Below are 25,286 nucleotides of genomic sequence, written 5' to 3'. Positions count from 1 at the left end.
CATGGATGATAACAATTGAAGAGAAAAAATTGGTAGTCAAACAAGATGAATAAGGTATTAGGAATACAAAAGAGTCTGAATAGAACACACTGGTGCAATATAAGAAGGAGTCAGGGTATTTGTCTTTAATATTGTCCCAGAAGAAGAATATTTGAAGTCCAAGGAGCTTGATAATTTTGTATGAATTTTAGGGCCCAATTTTAACCCTACATAACAAGTTTCAAATCACACTAGAATTCATTGTTTTCCTGATATTCCACTTAAGAAACTACAATATCATGCAAATTAAATTGACATTCAAAAATTGACATTTTTAATTCAAATTCAGTTAAAAAGAAGGTCTTATTAAAATAACAATAATACCAACAACTCTGTAGAATAGTTATTAAAATGTTACTCTTGCAAAGTATTTTATGCTTGCATAGAATACTTCATCTGTGAAATTCATTTACCTCTATCGTATTATTTATCTTGTAAGAGTAAAGTTTCCTTTTTATCTTTAAATCAGTCACCGACCATTTCATGATTGGAAAACGGAGCAAAGATGACCAATTCATTCTGCTAAGCAAAGAGAACTGAAAGAAATGCAGCTGTTTCAAGGCAGCTTCCTATGCAGTGGAAAATATTTCTTTTTTATTAGCTCCATCTGATGGTTGATCTGGTTTTTACACACTGCCCAGGTATAAATTCCCAATAGTAATTTTGTTGTTTTCTATTCCTCTCTTTTTTCAGAAAAAATTGTGCCATACTGAGAAGGTACTCTTCAGTTGATTTTGTGCCTAATTAATTCATTGAATTCTACAAAGTATTTAATAATATAAAAAATATTCATGCTAATCTTATAGTTTTTTTCTTTAAGTCGAGAAGCATAAATATCAGATTACAACAGTGTAAAATTTAAAATTTGAAAATATTGATATTGTCCTATATGCACATCTTCACCTAGGACACACATACCTCTTAGACATGGTCTGCTTATTACCTAGTTTATTTTGAACATGTACATAATGATAACAAATTTTAAGAATATAAAAATGACTTTATTTTCCTTATTTATAGTTTATACTAATGGACTAGTTTAGCAAAAACCTGTTTATACGATATACCATCCTAATGTTTTCAGCTATGAGCATCGCGCTTGAAAATATAGTTCTTTTGATGTAAAAAAATAGCTTAGGATTTAAATATATGCAAAATATATAACTGAGTCTAAGCATTAAATAAGAAGTAAATTAAAAAAATACTATACCTCAGCATCATATTCCCATAACTGATTTCCTCTCATATGGTGGCATTTTAACATGATTACAGGGCCATTGAGTCTAGAAACATCCAAGCACAAGTCATCGGTTCGAATTTCTTTGTCAGCAGTATAAGAAAATACCTGAAAATATAAAAGTCAGCTAATAAAGTAATATCTTCTTAAAAATGAAAAGTTTCAGTATAGCATATTTAAAGTAGAAACTTTCATATAAGATAAACTTGTATTTTCAAATGATCTCTTCCGTGTGATCTTGAGAAAGCCAGTTCATCGCCCTGTGTCTTTTCCCTCAATTGCAAAATAAGTAGTGTCCATGCTTTATAAGGTTTTTGTGAAGCCTCAGGTTAACAAATTGAATTATTATAATTTTTATAATTCTGACTTTGCTTTTTTTCCTTTTCTTTCTTTCTTTTTTTTTTCTTTTTTGGCTGCCCCATGGCAGATGGAAGTTTAGTTCCTGAGCCAGAAATCAGATCCAAGTCAGAGCTGTGACCCTTGGGACCTTAATCCACTGCCCCAGGCTGGGGTTCAAACTGATCCCTCCACAAAGACACATGGCTCAAAGTTCCCAGGCTAGGGGTCAGATCGGAACTGCAGCTGCTGGCCCATGCCACAGCCATAGCAACGCCAGATCCAAGCTGCATCTGCAACCTACACCACAGCTCACAGTAACGCCAGATCCTTAATCCACTGAGAAAGACCAGGGATTGAACCTGCATCCTTGTGGATACTAGTCAGGTTTGTTATGGCTGAACTACAACAGGAACTCTGTTCTTTTTTTTTAATTGGAGTAATAGATGATTTTCAGTGTTGTGTTAGTTTCAGGTATACAGCAAAATGATATATATATATATATTCCTTTTACAGGTTATTACAAAATATTGAGTATTGTTCCCTGTGCTATACAGTAGGTTCTTGTTGGTTATCTGTTTTATATATAATAGTATGTATATGTTAATCCCAAACTCCTAATTTATCCCTTCCCCCACCCTTTCCCCCTTTGGTAACCATAAATTTGTTTACTATGTCTGTGGGTCTCATTCATTTGTATAATTCTTTTTTTTTAGATTATACATATAAGCAATATCATATGATATTTGTTTTTGCCTGGTTTACTTCACTTAGTATGATAATCTCTAGGTCCATCCATTTGCTGCAAATGCCATTATTTTTTCATGACTGAGTGATATTCCATTGTGTGTGTGTGTGTGTGTGTATATATATATATATATATATATATATATATATACATACCACATCTTCTTCATGTTTTCATCTGTCAATGTACATTTAAGTTGCTTCCATGTCTTGGTTATTGTAAATAGTGCTCCAGTCAACATTAGGGTGCATATATCTTTTCAAATTAATGGTTTTCTCTGGATATATGCCCAGAAGTGGTATTGGTAGATGATATGGTAGCTCTATTTTTTGCTTTTTTTTAAGGAACCTCCATACTGTTTTCCAGTTGGTAAATTGGCTTACCAGTTTATATTCCCACCAGCAGTGTAGGAAGGTTTGGTTTTCTCCACATCGTCTCCAGCATCTCTTATCTGTAGACTTTTAGATTATGGCCATTCTGACTGGTGTGAGGTGTAGTTTTGATTTGCATTTCTCTAATATTAATGATGTTGATCAACTTTTCATGTGCCTTTTGGCTATCTGTAGAACTTCTTTGGAGAAATGTTTACTTCGAAGAAATGTCTGAATAGGGAGTTCCCGTCGTGGCGCAGTGGTTAACGAATCTGACTAGGAACCATGAGGTTGCAGGTTCAGTCCCTGCCCTTGCTCAGTGTGTTGACGATCTGGCGTTGCCGTGAGCTGTAGCTGTGGTATAGGTTGCAGATGCGGCTCAGATCCTGCGTTGCTGTGGCTCTGGCGTAGGCTGGTGGCTACGGCTCCGATTGGACCCTTGGCCTGGGAACCTCCACATGCCACGGGAGCGGCCCAAGAAATGGCAAAAAAAAAAGAGAAAGAAATGTCTGAATCTTCCAAGAAATGTCTACTTCGGAGAAATGATTTTCTGCCTTTTTTTCTTTTTCTTTCTTTTTTTTTTTTTTTTTTTTTTTTTGTCATTTTAGGGTTGCCCCTGGGGCATGTGGAGGTTCCCAGGCCAGGGATCCAGCCAGGGCTGTAGCTGCAGGCCTAAGCCATAGCTACAGCAATGCAGGATCCGAGCTATGTCTGCAAGCTATGCCACAGCTCACGGCAATGTCGGATCCTTAAACCACTGAGCAAGGCCAGAGATCAAACCCACATCCTCGTGAATGCTAGTTCGGTTTGTTAACCACTAAGCCAAGATGGGAACTCCTGACCATTTTTTGATTGCACTTTTTTTCTAAAAAAATATTGAGCTGTTTGAGCTGTTTATATATTTTATTTTTTATTTTTGCAAGCTTTTTATTTTGCTGTTATAGTTGATTTACAATGTTCTGTCAACTTCTACTGTGCAGCAAAGTGACCCGGATATGTGTGTGTGTGTGTGTATATACACACACACACACACATATACACATACACATATGTATATTTATATACTTTTTCTCACATTATCCTCCATCATGTTCCATCACAAGTGACTAGATATAGTTTCCCATGCTATACAGCAAGATCTCATTCCTAATCCACTGAAAATGCAAAGATTTTCTCCCATTCTGTAGGTTGTCTTTTTGTTTTGTTTATTGTTTTCTTTGCTGTGCAAAAGCTTTTGAGTTTAATTAGGTCCTATTTGTTCATTTTTGTTTTTATTTCTAGTACTGTGGGAGACTGATTCAAAAAGATATTGCTGAGATTTATGTGTTCTGCTTATGTTTTCCTCTAGGAGTGTTACAATATATAGTTTTACATGTAGGTCTTTAATCTATCTTGAGTTTATTTTTTGGGTATGGTGTTAGATAATGTTGACTTGGTTATTAAATGCTTATTATTTGGTAGCATTGTATTTCTTGCATTATGTTTGCCTTATGAAGTTCACATAATAATTTCAATAAAATAAAGTTTATGAACTTAATGGAGCTCTCTGTAAAGGGCAGTCCTTGTTCCCACAATCATATGACCAGTTTTCCAAGTCTAGAGACAATGTTTTTCATCAGTTTCCTTTCCATTACATAAATTTTATCAAATATTATCAGTGGGTTTCTGATGGTTGTAGACTTATCTTTAAAGAACTCATAAAGGCAGGCTCTCTGTTTATCTTTCTCATGTGGTTTTCATTGGGTTTGACTATAATTCTCAAAATGTCCAAGAAATGTCAGGCTAGATAGTAGTCTCATGGTTAGCTAATTCAAACTTATTTTGTAATCTCTATTATTTTGTTCCTAGTGTGAATAATTTATTTATAACATTGATTATTAAAGTTTCATGAGGGTTATTAAGTACATAATCATAAAATGGTGTTTTCTTCTGTTAGTCTTGATAAGCATGCTTCAGTATTCTATGAGTATTTTATTTTTTCTTTTTCGTATCAAGATGGAGTATGATGAGGAAGATCATCTCAAGGTCTTTTTGTTTCCTAAAGCAACCTGATGAAATCTTAAAGCAGCTCTATGAATTACTTAAAACTCTGAGTCCTAATCTGTAAACTGAATAAGCCTTGAAACTGTTGTCTCTACAGCACTGCTACTCAGGGCTTCTATGAGACTCACAAGTAGCGGTAAGAGTAAGATGCAAAGTCAGTAATGGAACCCAAGTACTCTCTTAAGCCAGCATCTTAAAAGGAAATTTTTCACAAAGGTTACATATTCTACTTAAAAATATAAAAACTTGGGAAGGGTATAAAGTTCATTTACTAGAACAATATAAAATATACACTTTATATATTCAAAAAATTCTAGCTTTGAAGCATTATATATGTGTGTGTGTATACTTGTTATCCTTTTTTTTTTTTTTTTTTTTTGGCCTTGGCATGCAGCAGCTTGATGGGGGATCTCAGTTCCTAGACTATAGACCAAGGATTGAACCCAGGCCACAGTGGTGACAGTGCCAAGTCCTAACCACTAGAGCACCAGGAAATTCCCAACTCTTTATACTTTCTATTGTATGTACTTTTCATAGAAAAATGAATAACCAAAGAAGATTAAAGGAAGCACCCATCAAAGAAGTATTTGCATCCTTCCCAAACAGGGTTAGTATTTTTTAATACAATTACAAATATATTTAATTAAATAAATGAATCTGGTAGCAAACCTTAATGTGATAAAGGGTAATTTCTAGAGAAATTTCTTTTGCCCATTATTTCAATATGAAAGATTTTTTCCACTTTTATTCATTTTTAATAATTTTTATTTTTCCATTATAGCTGGTTTATAGCGTTCTGTCAGTTTTCTACTGTACAGCAAGGTGACCCAGTTACACATACATGTATACAGTCTTTTTTCTCATGCTCCATTATAAATGACTAGATAATAGTTCCCAGTGCTATACAGCAGGATCTCATCGCTTATCCAATTTTCCACTTTTAAATTGCTTTATTTTAGTTACAGTGTACAGCGTACAGATGATAATGTACTTGGAGACACCAAAGCATCCACTTACACCATTAATTTTGTATAATGAGTATAATCATGGCCTGAACAACATTTCTCCTCAGATCTTTCATCATAGTTTGGAAACTTTATTAGAAGTTCCAGAGAGCAGTCCATGAAGCATCCTTTTTCCTCAATTTCTAATTTTGGTTCATTTTGGGGTCAACTGGTAGACATCTTAATGTAATTTACACCACATTTAAGAAAGATATTTGTTAGAGTTCCCTCTGTGGCGCAATGGGATTGGTGGCATCTCTGCATTGCTGGGATTCAGGTTCCATTCCCGGCCTGGCACAATGGGTTAAGGATCCAGCATCAACACAGCAGCAGTGTAAGTCACAACTGTGACTCGGATCTGATCCCTGGACTGGAACTCCACATGCCATGGGGTGGCCAAAAAATTTTTTAAAAAGATAATTATCAAATGGTTTCTGAGTCTATATACAAATGTATGAAATGTATCTTTGTACTTTGCAGTTGAAAAAAAATTATTTGATGCATGCGGGGATTGTTGGCAAACACTGGAAGTTAGAAGAAGCAAGGAATGATTTTCCCCTACAGGTTTCAGAAAGAATATACCCCTCCTGACACCCTGATTTCAGACTTCCAGACTCAAGAATTCTGAGACAATAAATTTCCCCTTCCTTCCTTCCTTTTTTTTAGGGGGGCCACACTTGTAACATATGGAAGTTCCCAGGCTAGGGTTTGAATCAGAGCTGCAGCTGCTAGGCTATGCCACAGCAGCACTGGATCCTGAGCCATGTCCTCAACCTACACCACAGCTCAGGGCAATGCTGGATCCTTAACCCACTAGCGGGGCCAGGGATCAAACCTGCGTTTTCATGGATCCTAATCTGGTTTGTTTCCACGGAGCCACAATGGGAACTCCAGAGAAAATAAATTTCTGTAGTTTTACCTCATCAAGTTTGTGATGGTTTGTTCCAGCTCTTTGAGGAAACTAATAATTTTTTCTTTTATTCCTAAGGCTGGTTGGACCCTTTCTAAGTAATGGGATTAGTTTTCCAAATTATCCTTGCAAATTTGGGATAGGAAAGTTGGATTTTTGGATTTCAAATCTATTGTATTTTGATGTCTGGGTTTAAAATTGTAACATCCAGTTAACACTTTCCAGAAACATGAGAGCAATCATTTTCATAATCATTTTTCCATTTAAATATATCTTTGTAAAGTGGCTCTTTACTGTGACTGGATGATTTACTTGCTTTCATGTATATTTTATTGAGGTCAGATTGATGTCTGTCTCTGAACTGATGCACTGAAGCGAATTTAGGAATAACTCAACATATAAAGATGATAGCCGAGTCCAATCTCAGTTCCTTTCAATCTTAATTGTTTTTTTCCCAGAGAAGGTAAACTTTTTCATTAAATTACACATGCATACAGTTTGTTCTGGATATTTCTTTTCGGCAAATATGGAAGTTCCCAGGCCAGGAGTTGAATCTGAGCTGTGGGTATGACCTATGCCACAGCTGCAGCAACACAAGATCCTTAACCACAACAGAAACTTCCATCTTTTCACTTTGTTCATGTAGCATTTTGTAACTACTCTTACTCCAATAGCTTATATGCACTGTATTGCAGGTATGATAAACATCTGTGTATATCTTTGGAGCAGGATAGCACTAATACAAAGGGATTTGGAAAAAGACCTGGGTTTGAGAATTTACTCCATTCAGCCGAACTCTAAACATCATACTTAACCTAAGTAACATCTCAGCATTTGTTATCTGTGCAAAATCCAGGAGTATAATCTACATGTGGTTACAATGTGTCTCATCTTTTTGTTTTATTTTTTAAACCTCCCTTCCCCAATAATAATGCTCTAGAGATATGTTTTGAATACCGATGGAAATAATTCTAGGAGAAGGGTATGTGTCTAGTAATTACTTGCTGAATTTAAATGAAAGCAATTTGTTCTTGGAATTCTCTAACCTATTTGGTGGAAAACAGTAAGAGATAAGGTAATGTAATAAGCAGGATGCGCTGATACAATAACAAAAATGTGACTGACGTTTCTATTTTCTTTATAGTTCATTGTTAAATCCTCCCATTTTAAGCACTGCTGGTGTTAAAGTTTATATATATTTAATACTTTGCCTTGAAAGGCTTTAAAGGAAGTCTACAATTCAGCAATCTATACTCAAATACTTCCCAAATATTTACTCATATTCTATATGGTAATATCAAAGAGTATCAATTGTAAATTTAAGCCCAGTAGGAATTCCTTCCAAAAGATACCTCAATAATACTTGAATATGCAAATGTTGTTTTTTATGTGACTGTTGTAGAATTTTCAGTCAGATAGCCCTGAGATTCTTGTCCCTTGGTGTACATGTCCTGTATAGCACCCTGCCCTTGAATGTCAGTGAGACTGTGAGTATGACAGGAAAGTCACTTCATGCTTACATTATATTATATTAGACTTTGCCTTTTCAGACTGAAAAAGATGGGACCTCAGTTCTCCTCTGCAAGGAACTGAAATCTGCCAGTAACTGGGAATTTTGGAAAAGAACCTGGAGCCTCCAGTAAGATCATAGTTCTGGCCAGCATCTTGATTTCAGTCCTGTAAAACCCTGAGCAGAGAACTCAGCCATGTTGCACCTGAATTTCTGACCTACAGAACCATGAGATAATAATTTTGTGTTATTTTAAGTCACTTAATTGGTAGTAATTTGTTACACAACAATAGAAAACTAATACAGTGACCATCAAGGTGAAGAAGATAATATGCAAAACCTAAATTATTTTCACCACGTGGAACACATTCTCCATGCTATGTCTTTATCATGTATTAATTCAGTGATTAATCCATCTATTTATTCAATTGATACTTTGAGAAAATGTTTCACACTTTATCCAAACTACATAGGCCCTTCACAAAACTTTGAATTTGATATGTAAACATAACCTGAGTACCAACTTTCTATGAGTTTCCTCCACTCTTCCGACCTGCTCGAACTCTATTCTTTGTGTTATTGTGTTGATTTATGTAACAGATTAGCTTTCTCTTAATTTTATTCTTTCCTGTGTTTTCCTCCATTGAATTACTCCTTAAATATTTTTTTTTTCTCTGAAGAACTGGGCTTCACAAATAGAAATTACAAGTGAAGTAAAGTGAATTCTTGTATGGAGTATTCTCCTTTAGTCATGGGCAATATAATAATAATACTTCACCTTTATGACTATGTCATTAGTTGGAACCATGCATAGCAAGATATCTTGTCTTTGAGGTTCTTACTCATTTATGAAATACACATGACAGCAATAATATATATCATGACCTATATATAAGAACTATTCATTTTAATGTTTGTTTTATTAGCCACAAATTAATGATAAAAGACTTTGTGATATCATTTCTGAATGTGTTTTTACTGGTACTTTATATTATTGCAAATGTTATTTTACATACATTGTGTTATTAGACACTTCCTAAAACTTTGGTACATGGCATATAATTAGATAAAAATTATTAAATTTATTAAAAAGTCTCAAAGGCAAATTAAAATATCCTTAAGATAGCACAAAGATAATCCTATTGTGTATGTTATAACTGCATCTTATCTCTAAAGGTAAACTACTCTTTAAATTAAATTTAAAAATTCACCTCTCTATTACTACCACAACATTTGCAGTGATGCAAATAATACTGAATTTTTTCAGGTGATTTCAAGCTTTAAAAAATCTTACTTATGTCATTTGTCATTGCTGCAAACTGAGATCAATTTAGTTTGGCTTCCTCCTGAAGCGGACATTGATCAAAGATGCAAGTATAAGCAGTTTATTACATAGGTAATCCCAAGAAAGACCAGCAGGAATGCAGGGAGGCAAAGCAGCCAATAAAGGGTACATTACAAATTAGTTACACTATAGGTAATTGGAGCATAAACCTGTTGGGAACCTGGAAACCAGATACAGTAAGCCTCAGATTCAGTTCCCAGGAAGAGTGAAGAATCTTGGATAATTATACCACCTGCCCTCAGCTTTTGCTTGAGGTGTGCTTCCAGAGAGTAGAGGTGATTAATTCCCTAGGTGTGATGAGATGGACAAAGCAGCTTCTGCCAGAGAAAACCATCAGGCAGAGGGACAGGATCTGACCTTTAGATGTTGGGCTGGAAGCAAGTGAAGGAGAGAAAGCAAACATTTTGACATAATCTCCCATGTTTTTGGTAAGATAGAAGTCATTTTAAATAGTATATTAAATAAGAGATAGCACATATGATAGATTGCACATTTCTTCTTTAACTTTTCAGGGTTAGCGTTATAATTTCTCTTTTTCAAATAAGGAATAATGAGGCTTGAAAAGTTTAGATAAATTCCAAGTCACTTAATTGCAAGTGGGAGTACCTGTCTTTGAACTATTGCCTATCTGGCTCCATGTTCTTTTTACCATTTAACATTTCACTTCTGGGATATTTTAAAAATTAAACTCCAAACTTTATTCAGATTTCATAAGTTTTTTCTTTACAGTTCTCATATGACCCATGTTCAATTTTTCAGGATCCCATCTAGGATGCTGTGTTACATGTGGTTGTTACATGTCCTCAGCCAACTCTGGCAAATGCTCATGCTTTTCTCTTTTTGATGATGACAGTTTTGAGGAGTACTATTTAGGTATTTTGTGGAATGTACCTCACTTTGGGTTTGTCTAATGTTCATCTCATGGTTAGATTGGGGATATAGGTTTTTGGGAGGAAGATCACAAAGGTGAAGTGTCTTATCAAAGGTGCATGGTACTGCCATGACTCACAGCATGGAACCTTGATCATTTACCCAAGACAGCATTTGCTATGTGTCTCCACTAGGAAGTTACCACTACCCCCTCCCCTGTTCCATTCTTTGAAAGCATGTCAATAAGTGCAGCCCTCATACATGAGGGGAGGAGGGTTAAATTCTACCTTCTGGAGTAAAGATTGTCTATATAAACATTTGTAATTTTCCTATATAGGAGATCTCAGGATTAGATCTCAATAACATGTCTCTAAAAACTTCACTCTAAAACTGAGGGTCGGGTCTTTATATTAGATTTATGTATAACATATTAAGATACTCATGGCAAAAAGATAAATCTAGCTCATGGAACACTTGCTTCACTCACTGAATGAAGAAGAGGTCTCTTGAGTGGGCAAAGGGACCATTTCCATCCCCTAGAAATGGCACTTAGTCTCATCAGTGTGTATGATATGGATTGAACACTGGCCATTGTGACCTATAGGAGACCACTTTGGTCATTCTTTGGTGTTATAATGACCATACAGTGCGTCTCTGAATTTGTTAGCTGTTGCTTTCTTGGGGAAAAAATAGTGCCTCTTAAGGTAAACAATTACTGTATATCTCAGTCAGATATGCACATTTTATTCTTAAAAGAACACTAGCAAAATCTATTTAGAAAGCTAGCAGCTCGAGAGAGGAAGTAGAAATATATCTATTTGGTAGGTTTTCATTAAAAGACTAAGATTCTTTATTGGAAATTGGAATAGATGCTAGGATGTTTCCATGGTAACCTACTGTACTGAAGTCTTTTTTACTTTAAAGGTATCATTTCTGTGTATACCGCACGTAGCTTCTTGCTCAGTACTGGATGAAGTCCTTTGATAACAAAATAAAAGAAATGAACTGACAGAATTTCTATAGTCTGTCCCAACTTGTGGTGGAATTATACTTGGGTACTAAATAACAGGAATAAAAAGCCCTTTTCATTTTGGCCACATTCACCATGCCATTTTTAATAACAAAAGTGCATAGGCAAGTATTTTCATGAGGTTGTATTAGAAATAGGTTACAAGCTATCCTTTAACAACCTTTGTATTCTGAAAACACATTGCTCCTTTTGTGCCCTCAAGTCAGAATTTCTGTGCTTGACATTTACATTCTATTAAAATCTTAGCTCTACTCCTTATAAAAATTTTCCACTCTCCCTAGTCCAGGCCTTCCACTTCACACGGGCTAGTATCCTCACTGTTCTTGCTTACACTCCATTCTCTGTGCTTCCTGACAGCTTTGTGAAGCCTTTTAGATCCACTCCTATCCTTATCAGACCTTTTTCTGAATGCCTCTTATATAACAGTACAAATATTCTTTGTTTCAAGAATCATTATTTCGTATTTCCATTAATATTGAGGGTAGAGATTGTGTGTCAGTTATTTATATTTAATCTAATTAAAAAGTGGAAGTGGGCTTAAACAGAATTTTACATATACATCATATATACCAAATACAATAGAGAGAAGGGAGAGACAAAAATCCATCTACATATTGGTCTAGGGAAAAGAATCTGAAAGAGAATGGATGTGTGACTAAGTCACTTTGTTGTACAGCAGAAATTATCACAACTTTGTAAATCAACTATACTTCCATAACAGGTTAGAAAATGCAAAAAAAACAAAAAACCCATCTATATAATAAATAACCATAATAGAATAAAAATAATCCAAGTATGAGGCTTATATAAAACCATGTCCATAGAATATTATTCATTCATTTCTCTGGGTGAACCATGCATATGAAGTAAAAAACAAAAGACTTGTTTCTCAGGAGACAACTCTTCCTAATACTCAGTAAAACATGACATTTTCATAGCGGTACTCATAGGAAGGACTCTGTGTCATGTGTTTTTTGTTTGTTTTTCCAATTGGGAATGATATTTTGAAAGTGGTTCTCACTTCACTATTGAATAAGGGTGGAGTGAAGATGTGAACAGGTTGGAGCTTTGTGGGAAAGTTATATTGAAACTATTGTAGTACCTCAGCTATAAGGCAATCAAGGCCCATATTTAGAAGAGTAGAATTATTAATGAAAAAAAAAAAGAAATAGGTAAAAGGGGCAAGTAGAAAAAATCCACAAGACTTAGTGCCTAGTTTGAGAAGGGCAGGGAATGATAAGAGGAAGATAAAAGAGGAAATTGTAAAAGATGAATATAAATATTGAAGGAAAAGGGCTTTGGATGAGAGGTGAGTTAATTACTTGCACATGGAATTAGAGGCTCCATTTGGTCATTCAAGTAAAAATGTGCATAAGTCAGTTTGAAACAATGGGTTTAAGCCCAGGAATTGGTATGATTTTGGAGCTCTCATAGAGATAAGTTTAAGGTGATTGATTTCCTAGGTAAGTAGAATGAAAAGAATCAAGAATAAACAAAGTAGCATGGAAATAATGGACTGACTTGTACATGTATCCCAAAGGTATACAAGAAATGATTGTCGTCTTTGCATATTTTCTCCTGCTAACATCATATACTAATCTCATCTAGAGTATCTATTATAGTCCAGGATAACCAGGTTTTGTTGGATGAATGACTGAGCCCATTTTACCATTCCATCCTCAGTGTGTTTTAGTCTTTTGATAGGAGCATAAGCCAACCAAAGACCAGAGAAGTTCTTCCAGCCAAGCATTAACTAGACTGAAAGGCTTTTGGAATAATTCCTATTTCTGTAGAAGTTATAATAACTCTGCTGTCTTCCAGCTCACATGCCTGCAGCTCATTTAAACATTTAATGAATAGTACATGTTCTTTTTTTCCTCACAGGCCATTGTAGAATTTTACTGTGTGAAATCCCCAGTGAGCTTTAATTTCATTGTTCAGGTTACCAACAGGGGACCAAATTAGTGTAAAAATGACTTATAAGTAATTATGAGATGTAAATTTTACTTATAAAAATGTAAACTTTAAATGAATACATAACCTGTTGAATGACTATATCCATTATAATCTATAAGTACACTAGAATGCATTACTAAAATAATTAAGCTTTCTCTAGGGCAGGGTCTATAATGAGGAGAAAAGGTTTTTACTCTCAAAATTTGTAATGCACTTGTCATAAGATTAGATTGTTCTTAAGTATAAATAATCGCATTTTAGAGGAAGAGGAGACATTTGTATGAAAGTATAAATAAGACCTAATAATCTCTTCTTTATCTTGGCAGACACCAGGGTTTTAACAAATGGTTAGCATAGGCTTCTGTAAAGGCTTGCTACCTTGAAAAATGTCTCTGAATCATTTATTGCAATAAATTACATAGAATGTTTCCATGTTCTTTATTGCTGTCTCCAAATGTGTGGCTCCAGGGAGAAGGAGAAACATTATAAATGCATTTGCTAAAATGCGAATGGGTTTTTCCATCACTTTATATTTTTTGTCTTTAGAAGGAATAAGTATGGTATGTATGAAGGCTGCTTTTCTCCCTATTTTTCATTAAAGTTATAGGTGTTTCAATAGGAAACACCATTGAGTTTTTAAAAATTTTATATTGATATCAAAGTAAAATGTTACTTCATAAATATTAATCTAATTTGTACTCAATGTATACATTTATATAAATTTTAAATAAAATTATGTAAATTTCATATAAAAATTAGTGTCAGTATTTGAGTAGATCTAGTATATGTCCAATGAGGCTAAGACCTATTTACCAATTTTGATACTGGCTTCTTTAAGATGATGTAAATGTCATATAAAAGCACCTTATTAGAAGAAAATGATATTTTGATATCAAAGAGAAAACATGAAGGCAGACATTGTTTGGGATAAATAAACTGTTTAAAAGTTCATATATGAAAACACAATGGGAAAAACTGCAAGTCAGAAAAATATCTTCAATGTGTATGACAGAAAATAATCAAGTGTTTTTAATAAGAGAACAAGAGAATAAAGAACCACCTCTATCTCTAGTGAAAACATTAATGAACAAACATGACTGGGAAATTTATTTTTTTTATTAAATTTTTTTTTGTCTTTTATCTTTTTAGGGCCACACCCACTGTATACGGAGGTTTCCAGGCTAGGGGTCAAATCGGAGCTACAGCTGCCGGCCTACACCACAGCCACAGCAATGCCAGATCTGGGCTGCATCTGTGATCTGCATCACAGCTCATGGCAACACTGGATCCTTAACTTACTGAGTGAGGCCAGGGATCAAACCTGCAACCTCATGGTTCCTATTCGGATTTGTTTTTGCTGTGCCACGACAGGAACTCTTGACTGGGAAATTTATAAAGTAGTGATGCCAATTTTAAAAATACTTAAATGAATCTGTAATGTTAGGAATATGATTTAAAGTGAGATAAAATGTTTCTTCCATACTAAATTGGAAAAGATGAAAAATCAGAAAAATATGATACCCAGTTAGGGTTGACCACTGTGATCACAGTCATTGGAAATCAGTATAGATGGAGGTAATAAAAAACTGGTGTGGAGTCAGCCACATTTAGGTTCAAACTGGCTCTACAACCTCAATCACATTATTAACCTCAGTGTTTCCATTAAACTCATGAATAAAGTCAGGATAATAACACTGTATACTTCGTAGATTGTTGTAAAAATCAAAGGGTTAATATGTGTTAAATGTGTATCATTGTGCCTTTTCCTACTTGAGCTATTTGTCCTATTGATGAAATGTTAGAAGACAGTTTGTCACTGTATACTAAAAGCCTTATAAAATTGTATAACCTTTGATCTACCAAATTTACTTCTAGGCATTATTTCTAAAGAAGTAAAATGTGTGGAAGCTCACCGGATTTTAGCTACATGGGTATTGATGAACCTGAGCTATAACAATGGAAATTCGTAAGTAACACTGTGTGCTAAACAATAAGGGATTGATTAAATAAATTAATGTTTATTTAAGAAGTTGTTAATGAATATGTAGCGGATAAATTATTTGAATTTTAAACAGTGAGCATATGTTAAGTTTGTGAGTGGAACAGTATTTGGCCAACAGTGCAGTTAAAACAGTACTAAGGAACTGTAGGACATGAACATGCACAGCGCGTGCAGGGTATGGAGAGTTTATCAGATAGGTCTAGGGCACAAGGAACTGTTAGAACATCACGGGAGATGAAGCTGGAAAGCCAGATGGGGTTGAAATTATGAGGGGCTTTCAACATCATAACTAGGGAATTTGTACTTTGTTTTTGAGCAGTGAAGAATTGCTGGAGATTTTAATCTGATTTTAATTCTAATGTAGCAAGTATGGAATGTACTTATAGAATTACACATAATATGTGGGAATAATGAGGTTTTCTGACCACACAGGTGAAAGAAGATGTAGGCTGGGACAAAGAGAGAGCCTCTGGTTTTCAAAAGACTTAGCAGTAGGTGTCAAGGGACATTATTTTCATAAAAATTAGGGAGTTTGGGGATGAGTGAAATTTCAGAAGTGAAGTGTCTATCAGATTTTAAGTTTGAATAATTTTGTGAAAGAAAATGTGTATAATTTGGAAAGCTTTAATTTTGAGATGCCTGTAAAGAGTCCCAGTTACTAATTAGCAATAGATTTCAGAGCTAAGGACAGAAGTTGGGGATGAAGATAGAAATCTGAGTCATTAGCACTGTAGGTGACATGGAACTGCTTCCAGGAATCCATGTCATCTTTTTAGAAGTATAAAGAAGACAATCCCATAACTTCTAGTAACACACTTTCTACCAATATATTGTAACATTTTTTCTCTTGTAAAAAATTTATGTTCGTTTTAATTAAATTTTTCTTTATTTTCATTATATTGTGTTTAATGATCATCATGATATCTCCAAAATTAAAAAATCCCAAACTACCAAAATTACTCTTCAAGTAGAAATGGTTAAAAGTACAATTGTCTAGAAATATAAAATGCCTCTTTTTAGAAACAAAACTGAGTGGGAATGCTAAAAAAATAAAAAGCATTAACATTTGTTATGACTTTTGTGTAAAAGCAGGAGAAAGAAATTTGAATATTTTTATGGGTTGAGGCTACTTTTAAAAATTCAAAACTAAATAACCATAAAAAGAGATGCTGTTTCCATGGTAATATAAAAGAATAGCAATAAAAAACAGGGAAGGTAGCTTTGAAGATAAAATCCTAAGATCTGTCTTTTTTAAAATGTCAAAATTTTAACCAAATTCCTAGCATTAATTATCCTAGAAATATTGAATTTCATCAAAAAATAAATTATAACGGGTTTATTTGATGGTTTAGTTTTTTCATGATAGGTATTTGTAAGAATAACAGTAGAGGCAGTTCATTTTATTGATCTTAACAGTACCATAGTGTGGCTTGTGCTTTTATCTTGCCTCTGGCAATAGCCACTGAATAAACATTTTATTTTTATAAGTAAAAACAGAGATAATTAAGAACACAAATGGAAATAATAAAGAGAACAATTAATAGCAGTAGACCAAAATATACTGGGTATCTAGTATAGGCCATGCTAGTATTAGTTGTTTTATAAATTTTACTAATCTTTGGAGGCAAAAATTGATGAAAATTTTTTATGCATTTTATAGATAAAATACTGAAGCTCAAAAATGTTGTCATGGGAGTTCCCACTGTGGTGCAGCGGAAACGAATTCAACTAGTATTCATGAGGATGTGGGTGTGATCCCTGGCCTCTCTCAGTGGGTCGGGTTCCAGCATTGCCTTGAACTATAGCGTAGGTCACAGATGTGGCTTGGATCCTGTGTTGATGTGGCTATGGTATAGGCCAGCAGCTCTAGCTCCAATTTGACCCCTAGCCTAGAAACTTTCATATGCCACGAGTACAGCCCTAAAAAAGCAAAAAAAAAAAAAAAAAAAAAGGAAACAAAACAAAACAAAGTCCCTTATCATAGGTTATCCAGTTAATTAGGTCAGAATAGTGTTATGATATTCTTCTTTCATCAGTAGTTCAATTTCTCCATTTTTATTTGTTCAGTAAAGTAATACATACAGAAAATGTGGGATTAAAAGGTAAAATTTCTCATTCCAGTTCAATCTTCTCTGCAGAGGTAATTTATATTCCAAATAGATTTCTATACATTTCTAATAAATTGTATAGCATTTATATAAATTTAGATATTGTAGATACTAACAAAAATGTTCATATATTTTTCACAAATAAGATCATTCAACATAAGTTGAACTCTGTTATTTTTCCCTCTTTTCAATTTTTTATAACAATACATATAGACCTCAGTCATTTTGGTGGCTATGTAGTAATCTACACTGTTGATCCACCATGATTTATTTAAACATTCTCCTCTTGATAAATATTTGTTTCCATTATTCCTGTTACAACCAAATGGGCTATATTAAGCATTCTCATATTTGTAGCATGAATAAATATTCATATAGATGAAAAATATTGGTTTTAAATTTTATCTTATTAAGTTGATAATGTAGAGACATTAGAATATTTGTAGATATGGCTTATTTACTTATTGTTTGTTTGTCCCCTTTATTTGGGAATTCCCGAGATTAGTGTCTTTCTATACTTTTGATTACTATTACAATAACAGGATTCTTTGGCAATGTCTGCATATTACCAAGGTATAAGTCCATTATTCTGACCATGAATTCTTTCGTCTGTTTATTTGACTAGTATTTATTAGGTACCTACTATATCTCAAGTGCCAGGTGCTGGGGATGAAGACAGGAGTAAGCTATAGCCCCTGCCAACAGGAAGTTTATAGTAGAGTAGCTTATTTCTGGGTATTTTAAAACTTGTAAATGGATAATATAATTTTTAACATTTATTATCCAGCTATTTCATTTACTTAGACAAATTTAAGTGTCTGGCTGGTTATCTTTTTCTTAACACTAACCTTGGCACCTTAATGAATCCATGATGGTAATTTACCTAGGGGATCTTCCCCTCATTTTCATCTGTATTAGAATCAGAATGATTTCATAAATAATGCTTCCCTTTTTGAATTCTTCAGGTTATCATGGTACAGGTGATGAGATGATTTTTTAATATAAACTGTTGAAACACATGGGAAGCACTTCTGTGTTTTTAATTAAAAATTATTTTATATTGGAGTATGGTTGCTTTATAATGATGTGTTACTTCCACGTGTAGAGAGAAGTGAATCAGTAATACATATACATAAATATCTACTCTTTTTTGAAAAAGTTTTTTTAGAAAGATGGAAGGCAGTGTTTTTTAAATTTTTAAAAATTTTTTTTGACTTTTTTTTTAGGGCCACACTCACAGCATATGGAGGTCCCAGGCTAGGGGTCCAATTGGAGATGCAGCTGCTGCCCTACATGACAGCCACAGAAATGCCAGATTAGAGCTGCGTCTGTGACCTATACCACAGGTCACAGCAATGTTGGATCCTTAATCCACTGAGCGAGGCCAGGGATCAAACCTGCGTCCTCATGGAAACTAGTCAGATTCATTTACGCTGAGCCATGATGGGAACTCCTCTTTTTCAAATTCTTTTCCCATTTAGCTTATTATAGAATATTGAGTCAATTCCCATTGCTGTACAGTAGGTCCTTACTCGTTATCTATTTTATATATAGTAGTATGTATATTTTAATCCCAAATGTCCACCCAATACCCATGGTAAATAAACTGTGAGGAGCAGCTATGTGTGTGAGGTGAAGTATTTAGTGTTTTTGTGCCATGAGATGTCCAACTAATACATTTCTGGCCAAATAGGCACACGTGGAGGTATGTTGAGCCTCTAAGAAGGCATCTGCTTTTCCTAATAATTGGACAGACATAGCTGTTGCAAATCTCTTCCATACCCACTTCTTCCTTCCTCGAATGTGGACATGAAGTCTAGAGTTTCAGCAGCCCTCCTGTGACCAACTGATGATAAAAATTAACGTTAAAGATTCAAGAATGAAAAGATAGAAGGCTTCTGGCTTTTTGGTGTAATCACTGAGGATCTACAAAAATTATCAACAATTGACTACTTTCAGATTTGTTATTATGTGAAAAAATTAAAATCCTAGGTATTTAGTCCTCTGATGTTTAAGCTTTTGCTATTTGTGGTTGAACTCATTTAGACTCCACTGGGTTTTGGTAGTAGAAGCATCTTATATTCATTGTGAGTTTCAAAATCTCACTTTCAATTTCATTACTTGTGATTGGTCCACTCATATTTTCTATTCCTTGTTCAGTCTTGAAAGATTGTATCTTTCTAAGAAGTCAGTACAATAAGCTAGACCATTTTTGAATGCTCTGTTGTTGTACGGCCTATGTTGTTTCCATCATCTTCTTTCATAAAGTTATTTTCCCATGCTGTAATTTTAGAAAGTTTGATTCAAATATTTTCTTTCTTAAATTCCAACTGTGTAGCACTAATTGGATTAGGATTTTAATAAGTTGTTTTTATTTTTTTATTTGGTTTTAGGGAGAGACAATTTTAATGTTCTTCATTGAATTACACAAGTCTGATCTGAAGCATGGTGTCAAAACTTAGAGTCATTTCCTTCTGTGTGTGTTTTTTTTTTTTTCCTGTATAGACTCTTCATACATTACAAATATAACCATCATGTTGTGCTGAGCAGAATAATTTTTGCTTCCTTAGCTCACCTTAAAGAATTAGATAAAGAACGCACTGGAGTGCTTCTCCTTGACCCTTTCAGACAACCGGCCTACAGAGGAGCAGCTGTCTCTAACTTTGCTTTGTTATATGTTCTCATGAGTTCCAAACTCTGCCTTTCAAAGTAGCCATGGCAGCAGGATTTATAGTCAAGAGCCTCCACATGGCCCCTTGTAGTGCCACTTTCCGGTACTTACAGAGAGCATAAGAATCCTTCTTATAGTCTGATAAACTTTCTGATGATTAATTGGATGGTCACACAAAAAAAGGTGCACTAAACTTTTAGCTAAGTATAAATCTTGTTTAAATACTACATTTTTGGGAGTTCCTGCCTTGCCTCAGTGGTTAGTGACTCCGACTAGGAACCATGAGGTTGCAGGTTCGATCCCTGGCCTTACTTAGTGGGTTCAGGATCTGATGTTGCCATGAGCTGTTGTGTAGGTTGCAGATGCGGCTCGGATCCCGTGTTGTTGTGGTTCTGGCATAGGCCGGCAGCTATGGCTCTGATTTGACCCCTAGCCTGGGAACCTTCATATGCCACGGGTGCGGCCCAAGAAATGGCAAAAAAAAATAACAAAACCCAAAATAAATAAATAAATACTACGTTTTTACCTGATCCAAAGGGCATCTTCAGGTAACCAAAGCAAAGATGTTACTATGCACTTAAAATATATTAAACCACCAAAACTCATAGAAAACATGATATACATACACATTTGCAAAATAAATTTATAATAATCACCATTGCGAAAATGCATGGTTGCTGACCGATTATTTTATGTGATTCAGTTAACAACAGGGTAATAGGTAGTCTTTATTTTCACATGGTAACCTGAGATGTGTCTAAAATATCTGGCTTTCCTTACTCACTACTGGCTCATTGATGTTGCCCTTTTTATTAAATTCTGTGGTGCTTTTTTATACTTTGAATAATAAAATAGGCAAATTAATTCTTGATTAGAATGCACATTAATTCACTTAACTAAGACATATTGTTATTGGCAGTGAGCCAAGGTCTACCTGAATAGTTTTCACAATATTTCCCCCCAAAATATGAAACTGATAAAAAAGGGAGAGTTTACCTGATTTCCTCCCATACCATGACAGTTGAATATACCCACTTTTTCATTTTCCTTGCGGCCCATGTTGTCTAAACATTGATTAGTTTCAACATTTCTTATCTAAAGGAAACACACAAAAATGTAAGAAAATCTGATATTTTCAAATTGCATATTGATAACACACATTTGTAAGGGAATCTCTCTAAGGAGAACACATTGCTTTAAGTATTTATTTTTCTATGTCCATTCTGAGGTCTTTGTAAGTTTCTAAACTCCCATTCAAGTTAACTTGAATAGCATTGATGTCATTAGCATCCAGTCAAGAGGCATTCCTTATTTATAGCATATAATCAGAGAAGAAGAAAACATCTACATATTAAAAACTAGGAATTCTTCCCCAAACCCTCTTAAAACTTCCAAATTCCACTCAAATAACCAGAGTGTTTTTGTGAAGTTCTATAGTGCCATATGCAAATGAATAGAAACAAAATGGCTAAATATTCAAATTTATGTTTTTTATTGTTACTTCATTACTAGGTGCTCCATTATGTATATTAATAAATGTTCATTACACTGTACATTTATTACACTGTTTCTTTAACAGAAGTATACTTATGCTTCTTTTTTCATTTCCAATGCCAGACTTTGTGGGGAGTAGTTGTCTGTGAGAAAAACTATTACAAGGTTAAGTGGTGATTTCACATGAAAAACTCTTCAAAAGCAAGATTAAGTTGCCAATGGGAAACATAAGATTTATAGTTTACACTCAAACACTGCATTAGTCCCATAATTAACATAATATTAATGCATATTTGTGCCAAGTGTAATTACAAAAGCCATTTATTGAGTTTAAAGATGTCAGAATTACTAAATCAAGCACAAGTGAATGAGAAAAAGAAGAAAAACCTAATAGAATAGTTTAGACTTTTTTCCTTAGTCTCAACTCTATGTAATTTTTTTTTTTTTTTTTTTTTTTTGTCTTTTTGCCATTTCTTGGGCCGCTCCTGCGGCATATGGAGGTTCCTAGGCTAGGGGCCTAATCGGAGCTGTAGTCACCCGCCTTACGCCCCAAGCCACAGCAACGTGAGATCCGAGCAGAGTTTGTAACCTACACCACAGCTCATGGCAACGCCGGATCTTTAACCCACTGAGCAAGGCCAGGGATCGAACCCACAACCTCATGGTTCCTAGTTGGATTCGTTAACCACTGAGCCACAACAGGAACCCCTGTAATATGTTTTATACATGTCCACTCTGCTCCCAAAAGTTTTTACTACTGACTCTTATTCAGACATGCTGTTCACTCACACATTTCTTGGATATATATGTATTTAGTTATCTATGCATTAGGTGCATGTTTCTCCCTATTGGCAAATAAGTATGATTAAAAACTTCTATAGAGGCTGGATTAGGTTGATACAATTCCCTTTTTTTTTTTTTTTTGTCTTTTTTGCTATTTCTTGGGCCACTCCCACGGCATACGGAGGTTCCCAGGCTAGGAATCAAATCGGAGCTGTAGCCTCCAGCCTACGCCAGAGCCACAGCAATGCAGAATCCGAGCCGCGTCTGCAACCTACACCATAGCTCAGGCAACGCTGGATCGTCAACCCACTGAGCAAGGGCAGGGACCGAACCTGCAACCTCATGGTTCCTAGTCAGATTCGTTAATCACTGCGCCACGACGGGAACTCCAAATTCACTTTTTCATATGGTGGAGAACCCCTGGTCACATAATTGTCCTAGAATTGAGGAAAGTGGTATGATTTGCATGAAGGTCCCAATCAGCATTTGAGAATAATAAGAATTGGAATTCACACTTGGTAAGAAGTTGGGCTGAGCTGATCAATGCAGTCAGGCCCTGTTCCAATAGGTTGAGATTCAGAGCAGGATTATAGACCGTTTCATCAAGAAATCTGACCACCAACCCATAGAAAGGACAGACTACACTGTGAATATTAGAGGGAAAGGATACAAGCTTCAAGAAGCAAAATCATATTTGAGTTCCATGCTGGTGGGTTTATGGCTGAAACTTACTCTCCATCTGATTAAGGTGAATTCAGGCACTGGCGTAGACCTAGCCTATAGGCTAAGGCTAAAGATTTTTTGGGATCTGTGGCAGGACTGGACTAAGGGAGGTGATAATTGATGATGTAGTAAACTGGTTTGCCTATGTTTCATTTAGTCTGACCAATATATAACATATAAGTTGTATTATTTTAAAATCCCTTAATCAGACTTTTTAACTTTTCATAAATGGCATACTTCTTGAGAAACAATAAAATTATTATTATTTATTATCCTAAAAAGTAGTGTGATACTATAATAGAGGAATAAATATCTCACAAAATAACTGACTTTTAAATGTAAACAATGCAGTCTAAAGATGGCACGATATTTGAATAGATGCCAATTAATAATTACAAGGGCTACACGTTGAGTCATTTGTAAGGTTTTTCCTTCTTTGCTGGGCAACAGGAGATTTACCGTCACAGTCAGCACATATTCTGACAGTAGCACTTTAAAGGGACATAGGGTAAATTCATGTTATCCTCCTCTTTGACAAATTAAGCACAGAATTTAAGAATTCTTAAAAAATGCTTTGTCCCCAATAACAACCTATTACTGACCTATTTTCTATAACAGATAGACATAAGTTTTCTGGCCTGTAATATTTCTTAAGGAATCATTCATTCATTCAGCAAGCATTACTGAGTGCAGGTATATTTCATCCTAAGCCTTATTCGAAGTGCTGAATGTACAGAAATGAATAAACATACCTCCTTCCATCTTGAAGCTTACACTGTAGAAGGAGGGGTGCAATAAACAAATACATTTGTAATATGTCAGCAAGTCCTATGAAGAAATTCAAAGAACAGGTAGTGTAGAGAAAGTGATAGGTGTACCATTGTAAATGGGGGGCCAGGAAAGTTCACTCTGAGAAAATGATACTTGGAAAGACACCTTAATAAGGGAGAGTGCAGCCATATTTCCATCCATTGAAGAACATTCCAGAAATGAGAAACAGCAAATGGATGCTCCCTGTAGCTGAGAAAACTGCATAAAAAGTGAGACTAGCAATATGGCCAGGGCGCGGTGAGGTCTGCAGGAATTAATAATGTAAGGAATACATTTTTGAGCGTAAGGGTGACATCATAATAATTTATTCCAGCTGCTGTATGTAAAACAGAGAAGGAAAGAGTGAAAACAAGAGAAACAAATAAGACTATTGAGTCATGTCAGCAAGACATGCTGGTCGCTTGGAATAATAGGATAACATTTGAGGTGGCAAGGTCAAATTTAGGTTGTTTTTATGGTAGAACCAGTAGGACTTGCAACTAAATTGGAAATGAGCTAGAAGAGAAAAAAAAAAAAAGATGTCAAGAATTATTCCAAGGTTTTGGCCTGAGAAAATGGATAAATGATGTTTCCATTTATTGGGAACAGTATTCTAAGTTCTTACATGTTGATAACTATATCCGTGGTCTTTATACTTGAAAATCTGTTTGGTGGATATGAAATTCTTGGCTCTAATATATTTCCTTGAGTATCTTTAAACTGTTATACTATTCACTTTCAGCATAAATAGTTGCTTTTGAAAAGTCTGATGATAACTGGTTTTCTTTCCCTTATTCTTAATAAATGTGTATTTGCTTGAATGCCAAACTAAGTCCAATAGATTTATCACAATATATCTTACTGTTCATTTTTTATCACTCTTCCAGGTGTTGTGGTGTTCTGCTTCAATGCATAGTTCCAATTTTATTTTCAATGAATAAATATTGAATAATATTGAATTATATATAATTCAATAAACATTGAATTATAGTTATTAATGTTCATTTTGTTTCATTGCTTTGATTTTCCTCATTAGGAAATTCTATTATTTTGGATCTTCTTGCTTGTCTTCTACATATGCCATTTCTATTCAATGGTTTTTGTCTTTCATTTCTTTTTTATTTTGAAAAATTTACTCCTTTTCCCCCTCTAAAACTCTTGTGGCATTCTCTCCTGGGATTATTGACATATATTCTTTAAGAGTAATCCTTCATTTCTGAAATGATTCTTTTCTGCATTTCAAGCCCTCATTTCAAATTTTTTTTCTAAATCTGATCTGTGTTGTTCTTTGTTTTA

General features: G+C 34.6%; 1 protein-coding gene across 8 annotated transcripts in view; it reads right to left on the bottom strand.

Annotated features, from left to right (window-relative positions):
• GALNT13 (polypeptide N-acetylgalactosaminyltransferase 13) overlaps positions 1-25,286 on the bottom strand; it is a 594,089-nt gene that overhangs the window by 11,289 nt on the left and 557,514 nt on the right. For 7 of the 8 annotated variants that reach the window (XM_021076289.2, XM_021076293.2, XM_021076291.2 and 4 more), the window contains 2 exons: positions 21,177-21,275; positions 1,250-1,384 (listed from right to left, as the gene is read on the bottom strand). In XM_021076289.2, coding sequence (XP_020931948.1) covers positions 1,250-1,384; positions 21,177-21,275 — 234 coding nt within the window. Of the gene's footprint in view, positions 1-1,249; positions 1,385-21,176; positions 21,276-25,286 lie in introns of those variants that run through there. The other variant, XR_014829013.1, reaches the window with a different exon arrangement.

The sequence above is a fragment of the Sus scrofa genome, chromosome 15, assembly GCF_054392235.1.
Source record: "Sus scrofa isolate SSC_HxYL_T2T_F1_AM1 chromosome 15, Sscrofa_HxYL_maternal_Yorkshire_Landrace_v2.0, whole genome shotgun sequence".
Taxonomy (NCBI): domain Eukaryota; kingdom Metazoa; phylum Chordata; class Mammalia; order Artiodactyla; family Suidae; genus Sus; species Sus scrofa.
Note: the sequence above shows the minus strand (reverse complement) of the source record. Positions and strands in the feature narration are given on the sequence as shown.